Consider the following 15539-nt stretch of genomic DNA (forward strand, 5'->3'; position numbering starts at 1 on the left):
ATAAATTTCCTCCTCAATGAGTTCTGTAAAACCAGAAGAAATTCTCAATTTGAAGCCTTATTCAGAGCTGGATATGGAAGCCTCTCTCTGAATGAAATGTCTTTGAATGGTTTTCTCGGAGAGGACTGCTTTTGTTGCTCTCAGCTCAGTCAGAAGGGAGATTTAGTGTCCCAAATCACGTGGAATGATGAGCTATCGACCAGGCCCAGGCTGCCGTGACGTAGGCTCCTGTGCTCAATACTCTGCAGAGAATATACTCCTTTATCATGTGATAAGCCCCATCAGATCAAGGAGAAATACATCCACATCATCCCTCCTTTTCTGCCTCTGCCTTTGTGGTGCTGTAATTTTAGCCTCTGTACCTCCCATTCATAAAATAATGGGCATGGATATGTGGGGTCATTTCTGTGCTGCAATGATCTCCCTGAAATGTAGTCCGGCATTCTTCATATCAGCTATTTCAGCCATTCCTGACACTTTTATAATCTGTTTGGTTCAGCATTCGTCACTTGATATTTCTGGCTGCAGATGCATGACAGAACTATAGTAACAGAGGAGTGCATGTTTTGTTTGTTTGCCGTCTCTATGGAGAAGAAGCTGAGGCTCCTTTTTATAAAGTTTCATAGAGAAAGCTGCTGTTTGATACAGTGGGGGAAATAAGTAATGAACGCATCAACTTTTTTCTCATCACATTTATTTCCAATTCAAACAAAATTTCTACCAGACATTGGTATTAACTCAAATAATCCTCACATGAAAAGAAATCATGACATTCAAGTCCATAAATAATGATTATGTGGAATTAAGTACGATAACACAGGAAAAAAGTATTGAACACACCATGGAAAGGCTGTATACTTTGGCAAGGAAATGAACCATACCACCTGAAATCTGTCAGTAATTATTACTTGAACTTCCAATTAGTGCAAACCAACATCAGCTGGGCTAGAGCAAATTGATGGTCCTATAAAAAAGGTTGTTTTTCACCAAGCAGTTAAATACCACACACCTCATGATGGGTAAAGGCAAAGAGCTCTCTGAAGACATTCACAACCTGATTGTTGCTCAGCATCAGAATGGAACTGGTTACAGACTTCTATCAAAGCACCTGAATATTCCAGTCAGCACCGTAGGGGCCATTATTCACAAGTGGAAGAAGCACCACCTTACCATCAACAGGCCACGCACAGGAGCTCTGTGCAAGATTTCTGACCAGGGAGTCAGAAAGATAGTCAGAAGAGTACTCAACGAGCCAAGGACCACCCTGAAAGTGCTCCAGAAAGACTTGGAGGCAGCAGGTACAATTGTTACAAAGAAAACAATAGGCAATGCACTCGACTGCCATAGTCTCTATGGACGCTCAGCCCGCAAGACTCAATTCCTCAAGAAAAGGCTGGTTGAAGCTGGTTTAAAATTGGCTAAACAGCATCTTGACAAGCCTGTAGAATACTGGGAGAATGTTGTCTGGTCAGATGAGACCAAAATTGAACTTTTGGGCTGTCATACTACATACCATGTTTGGAGGAGAAATGGCACTGCACATCACCCAAAAAACACTACACCAACAGTGAAGTTTGGAGGTGGAAGCATCATGGCATGGGCTTGTTTCTCATCTCATGGTGTTGGCAAACTTCATATAATTGACGGAGCAATGAATGGAGCCATGTATGGGGAAATTCTTGATATGAATCTGCTGCCATCCACCAGGATGATGAAGATGACACATGGCTGGACCTTCCAGCAGGACAATGATCCAAAGCACACGGCAAAGTTGACTCTCCAATGGTTTCAAAAAAAGAAAATCAATCTGTCAGAATGGCCTAGTCAATCACCTGACTTAGATCCAGTTGAACATTTGTGGAAAGAAGTAAAGAAAAGGGTTCACCAGAGGGCACCAAAGAATATTCCAGATTTAAAGACAATCTGTGCAGAGGAATGGGCCAAAATCACACCTGAGCAGTGTGGGCCATTAGTTAAAACATACAAGAAGTGTCTGGAAGCTGTCATTGCAAACAAAGGCTTCTCCACTAAGTATTCGATGAGTCTCAGTTAGTGTGTTCAATACTTTTTTCCTGTGTTATTGTACTTAATTCCAAATAATCATTATTAATGGACCTGAACGTTGTGATTTCTTTTCATGTGTGGATTATTTGAGTTAATGAATGGTAGAAATTTTGTTTGAATTGCATCTTTGGAAATAAATTTGATGAGAAAAAAGGTGACGTCTTCAGTACTTATTTTCCCATTGTACGACTTAAGAAAGCAACTCTAAATAACTCACAATTGCAGTTTTATCTGAAATCTGCTGTTTCTCCTCGTATGCCTGAGCATTTTGAGGCCTTTTGGCTCAGGTTTTGGTTTGCTACTCCAAAAGTGATTAACTGGCATCATCATTTTCAGCCACAGAGAGCAGCTGTTGTCAGCTGTAAAATGTCTAAAAAAGCATTTATTTGTTTTCAGCCCAGTGCCAAAACCCAGCCAGACAGAAGTTAGCCACTACCTGTTGAACATAATTGAGCATTTAGCAGCTGAACAGCCAGGGTTTCATCTCCTAGAGATGAGTAGAGACAAATTAAGAGCTTTGAGAGAAGGGTGCAGATTAATTTAACATTCATCAGATGAAAACAAAAAGGAATCAGAGCTAATTTTTTGGACAGATGAATGTTGAAGATGATTTGTTAAGCAAGGGATAAGTGAGCTGGATGGGACTGCAGAGAATCCTCACAGAGTAAGAGACCCTGATGTGAAGCAGAGGGGTGTCATCTCACCCTGAGGGGAATCTTATTTTGCATAACCACCCACTAACTCTACATTATCCCATTAATGACCTGTTCACTATCTCAAGACATTTAGAGTCTATTCATTAGTTTTTAAAAAAGATGGATTAACACAGCTAAAACAAAGTCCCTTGTGTTTTTACAGATGGTAAAGCTTCCATAGAAGCAGCATCTTGTCATTGGCTTCCTTGTTAGATGAATGAATATATATTAGATACGTCGTTTTTATGACGCATGATTCATCGTAATGCAACGTGACTTGAATGTAGGTACAGTGAATAAATAAGGAGTAAAAAAGTTGTGTTATTGGTAGCTTTCTTTTTTTTTAGTGCAGGTTGGGGAAATGGGACTGTTCTGATCTGTGACACTGACTCGAAAACTGATCTGAAACTGAACTTCTGCAGAAATATTTTTGTTGAGCTTTGACTTTGACTCAAATTTTTAACAGGAATGAAGCAAATTTCTCAATTTCCAACATTGTTGCTCTTGTCACTATCTATTATATGTTTTTATAAAAAAAACTTGTTTATTTAGCGGTAACAAATGCATGAAACATTTTCTCATAAAATAAACAAAGTAGATGCCATGAATTCAGGTATCTAGCCATGGCTAGTTTAGGGATGCATCGACCCAACTTTTCTGGTACCGATACTGATACCTGGGCTTTGGGTATTGCCCGATACTGATACTGATCCTGATTCGATACCAACGTTAAGTAATAACCTGCATGCTCTACTGTGGAATAAGACTGGCAATGTTTTGAGTAATAGAAAAAATGAGTACATATGGAATTTCTGAAGTTAATATTTATTTAGACTATAAGTGTTTAAATGTTTAACAGCAGTTTGGTTTAAAAAGATGCTTCATAATTTACAGAAATGACTATTTGATTGTAAAATTTTATACCCTGTAGACTAAATCATAGTTTAGCCTTAGTGTCAAGTTTGGAGTGATTCTTTTCCACCAATACCTGATCCCGTTTTGAGGGGCTGGATTGGCACCGATGCCTAATACCAGGCTAAGCTAGTTTGCACCTTCTGTCCCTGGTTAGATCTCTAAGACTTGAACAGAAGTTACAGAATGTTGGGATTGAGATATTTTTCTGTCGTATTCGTTGTATTTGTCTCACACTGTTTTGCACTGACTGAAGGACAAATAAAGTTCTATTCTATTCTAAACAACAGCTGTTACCTTTAATCCACACATGTAGCGTGAGCGCTGGGCTGAGCAGTGCATGATTTTTGGGTGCATGCCAATTCATACAGGATACATCTATGAAGCACAGGCAGCTAACTAGCATAATTTTCCCACTCTGACACCAGCATGAGACGTTTCAACCACAGTGTCAACAGGCTGAGGAGGATTTTTAAAATCTTATTCTTATTCTAAATCTCTGAAGTGATTTCACCAGATGTGTGATCAGATTGTGCTGTGAGTTGTTTTTGCTGTTGAGGATGAATGTAAGTGGTTATGGGCTGAAAGATGTAGTTCTTCGAGTGTCCACTTGAGGCTGGCTGTAGGAACACCAGAAACCACTTACACAACCAGTTCAGAGAGGATGATTTTTGCAGCAAAAATAAACATTTTTACAGCCTGGCTCAAAAAACGCTTTGGGTCTGAATAGCAATCTATGACAATTCAACTGTTAAGAAGATGTTAAGATTTTAAACTTTGTCCAATAAGAGGCACAGCTGACCTCACTGGCAGGAGGACACCCTGAAGCTGTTCGTGAGGAGACTCAATACGATGCAATGTTTCACTCAGCTTTAATGTTTTAAATGTGAAAAAGCTTCATTCTTTCAGGTTTTTCAAGACTATACATCGAATTTCAGAAAAAGAAAATTTCAGAATTTTTTTCTTGATGCCCTCAAAGATGTCACTGTTTATCACTGTTTGTGGTAAATTCTAGTCGCACTTGTGTCATTTGTGTGACAAGCATGACTTATTAAAATCTCCAGTTGGAGCCTGATCTCTCTCAAAGATCAGTCTTCATTTCCCTAAAGCCTTAAACACTTAGTTTGTACTCCAACAAACTTTATGGTTGTGTTTATATTTTAAAACGTACAGGTTGCTGTTTGTTTTAGCCATCAGCTGTCTCTGCTCGGGGTGATCCTCACAGAGACAGAAACTGGTTATATGTACAGGTTAGAAAATATGAAAATACAGTCGGTCTACAAACAGCCGGATAAGGATCACCAGTAAAACAGGAACTCGTACCTCCTTTAAGAAAAGATAAAGTCATAATCTGGACAAGGTCAGAGAACAGATCCTCTGCTGTGACATCTGCAGAGTGAATAATACTCATGGAAACCTATTTTTCATCACATCAGTTTTTAACTTCCATCAGGACTCAATGTGAAGGTGTTAATTACATGTGAAGGTCAAAAGTGCTCCACATTATTATTTGAATGAAGTACATGTAATGAGACATGTGTTAAATATTTGTGACTCATTAAAACCCCTCATCTGTATTTAAACCTGCAGGTAAACAAAGCTCAGGTTTTTCACAGAGCATTCCCTGCTCGCTGTTTGAACTATCACGCTGCGTGAAGTGTTCAGACTTCTAGTTTCTGCGCACGCTCGCCTGAACAAATATGGCTCCTCAGAAAGAGGAAGATCCTACAAGAGTCTTGTGTAAATGTTAATTCATGTTTAATTTTCCTACCATCCAGGAGCCTTTGTGTTCTGAATCTTAACCAGGCCGGGCTGCTAAATGCACTCCTGCACAGCTAAGCTTCTTAACAACGACTTCAAATAAGCTTTTTTTTCATGCAGGGGTGATCCCAGTTGTTTAATTTTCCAGAGATTTCACTTTCTGCAGGATTTCATTTAATGTTTGTTCTTGTCCTGACTTTTTTAAGGCAGATTCATTCTGCTCTGGGTTTCCTGAAAACAAAATTATGATTCTATTGTCACTATAACTGGAACAGTTTACCCCCTAAAGACATCAGGACACATGGGAGACACATTTTACAACTGCAAAGTTGTCCTAGGCTAATTTGAATAAGCAATTTATTGCAAACAGGCTGATGAACAACAGGCTGTTCATCTGGGGCCAGTTATTCAAAGAATTTAATGCGGATCAAAATGATCTGGATTTGGAAATCCCATTTCTTGCTATCCAGGATCATGTAAGCCACCTCAGTTTATTACTGGTTTTTCAAAGGAACATTGGATTGGATCACCCTGACCCGAATACACAGTTTTTAAGATTACCAAATCCAGATTACCAGTGCTTTAAACGGGACAAAATATCAGCTCTGTAAAGAAGAACAGGTAGGAGAGCCAACATGGGGTCATTGTAGGTGTTTTTTTTTATTTTGGAAACCAAAAAAACAAAAATAACATAAACATCCAGTCCATTTTAATTTCTTTTATGACCCCTCATCTGAGCCACAACATTGTACATTAAAAAAATACATGGGGGACATTTGTCTGAAATGTTTTTTTTTTAAAGTTAGCAAATGAATAAAAAATGTTCAGGGTTCTTCTTTATCTGTGAAGGAGAGCCCAGCTTTCTGAAGCTCTGCTTCCAGAAAGCGAATCTGAAGTTTTTCTCTGGTTTTCTGCAGTTTGCTCGGTTTGATTTGTTCCTCTGCCAGGAGTATCTCTGCTTCTGCTCTTTCAGTTTCTCTTTTTCTTTACTTTACTTCACTGAAAGGCTTCAGTGGTAGCCTAACTTACTTTATCTACTTTATCACTGTCACGGTCAAACAAGTCAAGTGCAAAATACATTTAAAAGTGTTGACACTAAATTTAAAAAAATGATGTATTATTTGATTAGTTTTAAAGTTTTAACATATTTTCTTACTGGAATCCACCTTAAAATCCTGCCCCCTGTTGGGATCAGGATAATCCTATTTTTTAGAGTAAAGTGATCCAAATCCTACTGAAAAGTCTTGAGCAACACAAACTGAAGGTTTGATCCGGATTAAAACTAGGATTGGACATGATCCAATCCCATTTTGAAATTCCTTCTTTCCCTTTTGAACAACCCATTTTCAGGATTTAATCCTATCCAATAACCAAAATCTGATTGGATTACCTTTGTAAAACTGATCCCAGCCGATCAAAAGTACATAAAATACAAAAATACAAGCAGTATTAATAGTAGTGTTACGAGTAGTACATACAGAAGAAAAAAAGCAGAAATTAAAGTTTCCAAGAAGAACTCAGCAATGAGTAGCTCCACCGTTCTTGTTGATCACTTCAAAAGTTTGTTTGGGCATGCTTGATGTGAGTGTTTCCAGGAGGCAAGTGGAAAAGTTGCTCCAAGTGGCTTCATGAAGGGCATCAACTGTCTGGACCTGATGTCTATCTCTGTAAACGTCCCTCTCCATCCATCCCCAAATGTTCTCAGAGTGATTTAGATCAGGGGAACATTGTGACCTGCAGCGTTGTCCTGTTGAAAAACCCAGTCATTACCACACAGACCAGGGCCCTCAGTCATGAAGGAGGCCCCCTGCAACATCTCCACAGAGCCAGCCGCTGTTTGACGCTCCTGACCAACCTGAAGCTCCATTGGTCCATTGAAGTAAAAAGCCCAGATCATGATGGCGCCCCCTCCACTGTGCCACCATGAAAACATCTCCAGTGGGCTCTCCTGGTCATGTCAGTAATGTTGAAGCCATAAGGTTCAGGTTTTTCTCCTTAGAGAATAAAACTTTCTCCACGTTTGCTGCTCTCTGAAAAAGTCCAAGTGGACAGTTTTGTGGCGTTGACTGAGACAAGGCCTTTGAAGAAGATTCCTTAAAGCTCTTCTTTCTCAGATGTCGTCTGATGGTTATTGGGCTGCAGTCGGCTCCAATAGTGGCCTCAGTTTGGTTCGAGTATCGTGCTGTGTCTTGACGGACAGCCCATCAATCCTCTGGATAAATGCTGGTGAATTTTTTTGGATCTACCTCTTGACTTTTTTGTTCCCTAACCCTCAGGATCTCTGAAGAAATTCAAAACGACTCTTTTACCACATCCAACAACAGCAGTGATGGTCTGTTGAGGCCTTGCTGATACAGGCTTTTAAAGGATGTGGTCTTAAACTTTTGATCAGCTGATGAACAGACTGTTTCAGTTTAATTGTTGTTTGCAATAGATTGCTTACTGAATTCTGATCTTACTCCCATTTCCTTCCTGTCTGAATTTTAAAACTGCTTAAAAACCTTTCAAGCTCCAACAGGGTTGATTACAAGATTCTGTAATCATGACTGTTTGAACCTTGTCCCTGAAAACGAGCGACCACGTATGAACGTGAAATGTCATCTAACTGATTCGTGCTCTGTGTTTATCTAGGTGTTGGCTCTGTTTGAGGAGGGAGAGGAGACAACCACTGCCTTTGTTGAGCCACTTGTCATTCTTCTTATCCTCATCGCCAACGCTGTTATCGGAGTCTGGCAGGTGAGATCCACCTTTCATCCTGTCTGTCTGTGTAAATGGCACACTCGTGAGTAACACTGTCTGTCTCTGCAGATGGTCACAGAGGCTCAGAATAAACAAGAAAACTCTGAATGATCAAACTGAAACCTGTTCCCCTGCTCTTCAAACAAACATGAATCCACTCTTTGTGCTAAAATCTGCAGGACAAAGTGTTTTACTGTATTAAAACTGTTCAGGAAGAAGCTCTTGAGTCTTTGTTACAAATTAGAAACAAACCAGCGACCTTGTGCAACGTGCCCTTTTTGGTTAGAATGAGTGAAAGCAAAACAACTTTTCTTCTTTGGTGTGAAAAAATGACTCAGAGATGGAGCAGGGATACTTCCCAGGTGTGAAGGATTGTTATATCAAAAACGTTTACATCCTGCAGTAATTCTACAGCCAATTCAAAGTGTAGAAAAAGACGTTAAAGACTCCATGGAGATAATTCTGTCTGAATTTCTGAACCAGCTCAGACTGATGACAACCAATAGGCAGGTAACAGCTCCAGATCCACCTCAGTTTCTCCTTCTTTTCCCTCCATGCTCAAAAACATCAGCACCAGACTTGTCTCTGTTTAGTTTAGTAGAAGTTTACACATCCACCCCATCTCTCACCAGTTAGCCTGGTATACTTGTTGCTTTGCAGTGGCACAGATATGTCGAAGCCATGCTGATGTGTACAGCTTCTAACTTTTAGCTAAACTTTCTTCCCATAGTATCCCAGCTCATGTGGTAATGGTCCCACTCCTCTGCCCCCGACGCTTTTTGTACCTTTATTCAGAGAGGAGAGTGGACAAAGCAGAAAGGAGTGTAAGACTGGAAAGTGTCACAGCTAGGGCTGAACGATTGGGACAAAATATTTTATCCTCATGTTAATGCCAGATATCTAGATATCAACACAGTGCGATATGACTATGGGTTCAGTAAAAACTTGCCATTTTTCCAGGAAAATAAAAACAATATAATACAAAGGATGTGGAAAGCAGAGAAAGACCGATATGGATTTTTTGGGGGCTGATACCGATACTGGTTATCAGTAGGCTGGTATTTGAAGCAGATATTAATTTGCAGTCAAAGTGAAAATATTGGCATAAAAATTTTGAGCAATACAAACTCCAACACCTAACTGGATTCAAATGCCCTTAAGCATCTGTTTATTAAACAGCTCACAGGCTTAGCAGTATGTTTTATAAAGTTAAATGAAAACTTAAAGAAATAAATAGCTAAAGTTTTCTATGGTAAATAAAGTCTTCCAAAAAATTTTTATGTAACTGCAATAAAACTGGACAGAATTGAGTTTGTGATGCCTTTTACAGCCATGTGATGCAGTTAAATTGATTTTCTGTTTGGTTTAAATGACTGATTTAAAATGTTTTGACCATCCAGGGCTTCCATAGTGTAGACAAGGAGAAATTCTGTGCAGAGAAGCATCAACAAGCAGCTCCTGAGTGTCTCCAGTTTAAAACATTTATCATTCCTTAAGAGGTAGAAAAACATATTCCTGTGTGTATTGATAAGAGGAGTGATTTTTGTGTCTGTGGAAGTTAAAATAAGCTCATACACAGTAAGATAGTCACGATGCTAATTGCATTAGCCTGTCAATGGGATTTTCCATTGACATTAGCATTGTCAGCCATAGGATTAAAAAAAAGTCTGATGCCGATATGCCCCAAAATGCCAAATATCAGCCCAGATAATCTGCTGGCCAAAAATCGGTCCATCCCTAGTGGAAAATGCAGTTTTATTGCTAGATTTTACTTTAAGTCATCAACATTAACATACAGACACCAGTAGTCATGTGACTGCCTGAACTGTACATGCAGGGAGAGAAGGAAAAATCTTTATTGTTGATTTTGCAATTTTAATGTATTCTATATAGAGTTCTTTATTTAACCAGGTAATAAGCCTCGTTGATATTAAAATCTATTTAACCAGAGTGACATGGGATGTTCAGGTCTAAACAAAGATACATTAAAAATATACCTTTCAGCCTGAGTCACAGCTTAGATTTTAACCTGGGCTGTCACCTCACAGGGGCGTGCTACCTAGCAGCAGGCTATTCCAGCGCCCCATGCTGCATCTCATTACCAGGTTAACTTTTTAATACATAAACAGTTTTCAGTTCACAGTGTTATGTTCATGCAAATAATAACAAATTAATCTAACATGAGCAGAGCAAACTAGTCATTGAAGAAAACTGGATGTTTATGTCTGATTTATTTATTTTGATGGGGATGCAGCAACTTTTTAAAAATGTTGAAAGAGCTTACAGTTAAAAATGATAATTGTTCCACAGAGGCTTCATTCTACTTTTGATTAAGAAATACATTTTGCATTTTTTTTCCAGCCTGATCTTTGTTTTTTAAAACTAGGGATGGGTACTGAATGAGGTTCTTTTATAGGTGCTGACTGGACTCTGTCTGGAGTACCAAGTACCAATTCACACAAGTTTCCCATGTTTGGGTACCTGTATGCATCCTTGCGACTGTGAGGGAGTGAAAGAGTAGGCGATTTTCCTACTGGACATGAACACAGCATTCCAAGTTTATTCATTGAGAAATAAATATGTTAAATTGAAAAACTTTGAGATTTTATTATTAATCAAATTAATATTAATTACCACATAAACACACAAAAAGTACCAAGAATTGGTACCGTTGAGCACTGATACTGTTTGCCAGGTACTGGGCTTTGGTAATGTATCATCTCAGATGAGAAAGGTACCCATCCCCACTTTAGCTTTAAATTAAAACCTCAGAGAACCATTGTGAGCATACTTTTGATGGCATCCAGGATAAAACATAACGCAGGTTTATGACGAGTAAAAAAACAGACAAGAAAGAAAAGAAAAAAACGTAGGAATAATGTTTCTCGTTTTTGCTGCACAAAAAGTTAGAGATGGTTTCTCTTCTCTAGTATCTGCTCGAGAGACTTTAAACATTAGCCAGCCACTGGATCGACGAGTAACGACTGTAAGATAAGTTCAAAAAAGAAGAAATGCATGATGGTTAATTACCAGGAAGGAAAATCCTTGTCAGCAAACTAATGTGCTTAACCCCGAAAGTCCAGGTCATATATGAGACAGCAGATCTTTCTCCTCTTAACATAGAAATGTGTTGTTTCAGTGTATCAAGCCCAGAACTATAAACTAGTGGAAAAGAAAGTATTTCGGAGTGTAACAGACTGTTTTATGGGGAAATGAAAGGTTTGGGGCCCTCCTTTAAGACCACTTCCAGATTGTCTGACCTTTATGCAGGGGTATTTGCACTTTAGCCTGTTGTTCTTCAAATGTAATGCAGTGCTTTTCATTTGTAGGCTACACAACAAACTGCTCCATCTCCCCTGTTGGATATGTTAATCTGTGGCCTTGGTAGTTCTTGTGGTTTGTTTTTATTTTCTGCTTTAAAATCAAGTAAAATATTCCACTGAATAATAATTTTCTGAAAAAGAAAGCAGTAACAACCATAACAGAATAAACACTGGAAAAGTTGAGATGTTGAGTTTGTGCTTGTTTGAGAAAAAGATTCAGGACCTCCATCCGTATTTTTCACCATAGTGACACATTGCACTATCAAACTAAGTGTTTTTTAAGCGTGAGTAATAACTTTCACTACTCTATGCCTCACATTAGGAGAGAAATGCAGAGAACGCCATCGAAGCTCTGAAGGAGTATGAGCCAGAGATGGGGAAAGTGTACCGCATGAACCGCAAAGCCGTCCAAAGGATCAAAGCCAGAGACATCGTGCCAGGGGACATCGTAGAGGTGGCAGGTAAGCAGCAGGCCAAACTCTGGCTGTCACTCACTGAGACTAATTTATGCTCAAACACTCACAGGAGCCCACTCAGAACCCCGCTCAGCCTCAGCCATCCATTCATGAGTCTGGAAACGCTGTAGGAATATCTCTGACTGGATTACATAAGAGTCTTTTCTGGATGTGCAGGTGCAGCAGCTGCTGTTTGTGTGTGAGGGTCTGTGTAAGTGGCTGTGGTCACCCCTTCGTATTTAAAGCCCAGTTTGATTTTCCACAGCTTTCCCCCGTTTCCCTCTGCTTTCCATGCGCTCAGTCTCACCACCTGGACACTGCTGGATGTTTGTCTGCTCCTCATTCACACTCCTCCAGGTTACACTCACACATACGTACAATCCCCTCGCTGTGCGCCCGCCCACGTGTGGGCAGCCCGGTCTAAAAATAGCCACCCTGTCACTCTGCTTCCAGAGCATCTGAGTGTGTCAGAGTTGATGAAGGAGCACACACACACACACACACACACACGCAGAAAGATCAGTTCAGGGTTAACACGGCTGGTTTGCAGGGTGCAATCCTGGGCTGCACGTGGAGCTGATTGGGCCGAGACGGCTCAGAGTGATGTGAAGGAGAGGAAGGGAGATGAGAGCGTTCATTCATAATCACAGCACGCAGAATCAGGGAGAGGGATTTTACACGCTACGCTGGTTACAGTGGAGTCTCGGCGCTGTTCGATTTCAGCTCCAGGGCTCAAAAATGGAAATGAGATCATCCATCCAAATAAGCATCACTGAGGAATCCTCAGAGCGGCTTTCCAAGAAGCCCTGCTGCAGCCGGGCTCACACAGACTTTTGGTTAATGTTTGTTTTTTGAACAGAGATGAGGTGATGAAGCCGATAGATGTACGTCATCCTTTACCATGGCAACACAGGCTGCACAATAAATCATAATGTCATTGTTACTGTGATATGAATATACACAGTAAACATGTTGAAAGAAACTTCGTAAATTGGTTAATTTGACGCAGTGTTTTGATGATATTTATAAAGATTACTCAAACTTCAGCCTGAAAAATGATCTCACTTGTGCAGAAAGAGAAAAGAGATGAAAATGTTGGAAACAAAGACCTTGCGGTGGGAAAGAACAGTTATTATAAACTATTTTGATCCAGAAGAAACAACTTTTAAAAATTGGAAAAGATGCCAAGTGTGAGCAGGAACAGAAACTTTCAAGGTCCCCAATAATGAAAAACATGTTTTTCTTACCCATAGAATCATGAATACATACTTTTATCATCTTTGGAGTTGAGCCATAAGATGTCTAACCTGACACGCCAGAAAAACAGTTTCATATATCCACCAGGCCATCTGGGTAGCAGCTCTTCAGATTTGTTTTCAGAGGCGGGACCTTCAAAAAATCAGCAACTGGTGATTGGACGACCGTTCTGATTGACACACTCACCACAGACCAATCCGCATCAAGCCACGGTATGACGTCGATTTTGTGTGTCTGAGAAACAATAGACGAACAACTACAGGAACATGAGAAACAGCTGTGATAATGGCGTTAGACAACTGCTGCTGTTTTTGTAAAGTTAACTTAAGAATCAAAGGAACCCTGACAAGAGCGAAAGTCTGCTGACTTCACGTCTGCTCCCAGAGCTCCAGCCATTAAGAATTTAGCCAATGGAATTCATTGGTCATTGGAGCCTGGCAAGATGGATCTGCAGGGTTCCAGAAACTAAGAGCGTAATCAAACCTGGACTGTTTGGTCCACTTTAAACGGACCAGGGTTCGTTTCCCACGCTGGTGCAGACTTTTCATGGAGGTGTGAATAGATCCAAACGAACTCTGGTGCGGACCAAACAACTGGACCGAGACCCACTTTTTGAGGTGGTCTCGGTCCGCTTCCAAACAAAGTCTGGTGCGGTTCGTGGTTCTCCGATGCAGGTCTGAATACAAACCAAGGTCCATCCGAACTAACTACAGGATACATGCGCCTTTTGGGCCTATAAGGCCACCGTAACCTAACCATCTTTAGTTCATACCTGATCCTCCGCCTTCTGTTTAGCCACACTGTTGCTAGCATGTTGTGGGTCAGGACACGCAGAGCATAGCGTCTCCTTGCTGCGCGCTTTCGTCTTTGCTGTTCCAAAATTGTAAACGTTGTTGTTAAGCCTGCTTTGAAGGAGCTGCTCTTGAAACTGGAAATGATTTTGCAGCTCTAATAAGAGCACAAACTCACGTTTACCTCCATTTCCGGGTCTGTATTCTGTGTGCCGCCTTTGTCAGTGCCGTCCAATGAGAGCACTGATCGTCACACGTGGATGTGTTTACAGAATATAGTCCACTTGCAAAAAGTACAATCTGAATACGAACTGCACCAAACAAAAAAAATAAAGTCCACTTTTGGTCCGGACCAAACAAGTGGACCAAAGGACTTTTCTGGTCTGAATACAACCTAAATCAGGCAGGTCCATCTGCTCTGCAAGGTGAGAAGATGTCCATGTAGAAAACACTTTCAGATGCTTCGGCTGAAAACAAAGATACCGAGGTTAGAGAGGATCTGAGAGACGTCTCATGCACTTCAAGCAGCTAACGTGTTTCTCTTTGGAAACATCTCTGCAACCCTGAAATTGAAAAAAGACACAAACCCTCTTTGTTGATTTTGTGGCCCACCTGCACAGACATTTGTGTTAAACCACCCCCACTCTTAAAGATGCTCTGCTGCCTTCTGTGCCTGTGTGGTTTTGATTTGATATTGCTGAGTCATGGTGTACACAAAGGGCAAGATAGTAGGATTTACACTTAAACCAAGTCTGCAACAATGTTACAGTTGCGTCCTCCTGCTCAGGGTCAGATTTTAGATCAAATGCAGCATTTCATGCACATAGATGTGAGGGGTGCTTGAAAAGATTTCAGTCATCCAATCATATGTCAGTTATTTACATTTCAGGATTTCATTTTTTAACCCCTGAGATCAACACCTGCAATCAACGTGATAAGCAGTCTCTCATTCTGCACTAGATTAGTCATGGTTTGTTGCGAAATCACATCATCATCATCGTCAACAGGCCGTGTCCACGTGCAGATCATCTATCGTGATAACAGAATATGGAGTGAAAGATTTCAAATGGGAGTTGTATCATTTGGGAATCTTACTGAAACATGCTGTTAATGAAGGGTTGTAACAAAATTTGAAGAACCGAACAGGTGACCTTATAAAAATACTAATAAGACAAATAGATGACATAATACCATATAAATAATGTATAAGGGTAATGTCTTCAAAGCCACCACCTCTACTACAACAGGTGCAGCGTCATTCAGTGGGAAACAGACGTGTGGTTTGGTGTCAGGTCTGGACCTGTTAATGATTTTGGAAAGTGATTTGGAGCTATGTAAATAAAGATTGATTAAATGAGAGTGTGTAGTGACTCTTCTGGTGTACTCGGCATATTTGTTTTGGCGTTTGAGATTTAAAACCTTATTTATGAAACAGCTTGGCTATGTTGTAAAAAAAAATTAATAATACTTTTATACTGAACTTAAAAGTTAAAGACAATGTGCTTATGAGAGTGTCTTATCACACTTCATACCATCATTTCA

The 15539-nt window shown here is 40.1% G+C and overlaps 1 protein-coding gene across 2 annotated transcripts in view; it reads left to right on the forward strand.

Moving 5' to 3' along the window:
* atp2a3 (ATPase sarcoplasmic/endoplasmic reticulum Ca2+ transporting 3) overlaps positions 1-15539 on the forward strand; it is a 111448-nt gene that overhangs the window by 32938 nt on the left and 62971 nt on the right. For both annotated transcript variants that reach the window (XM_074671466.1, XM_074671465.1), the window contains exons 4-5: positions 8064-8168; positions 11817-11955. In XM_074671466.1, the coding sequence (XP_074527567.1) occupies positions 8064-8168; positions 11817-11955 (244 nt within the window). The remainder of the gene's footprint in view (positions 1-8063; positions 8169-11816; positions 11956-15539) is intronic.

The sequence above is a fragment of the Halichoeres trimaculatus genome, unplaced genomic scaffold (assembly GCF_033239565.1).
Source record: "Halichoeres trimaculatus isolate MK-OKI-2021-1 unplaced genomic scaffold, fHalTri1.1 fHalTri1_scaffold_6, whole genome shotgun sequence".
NCBI lineage: Eukaryota > Metazoa > Chordata > Actinopteri > Labriformes > Labridae > Halichoeres > Halichoeres trimaculatus.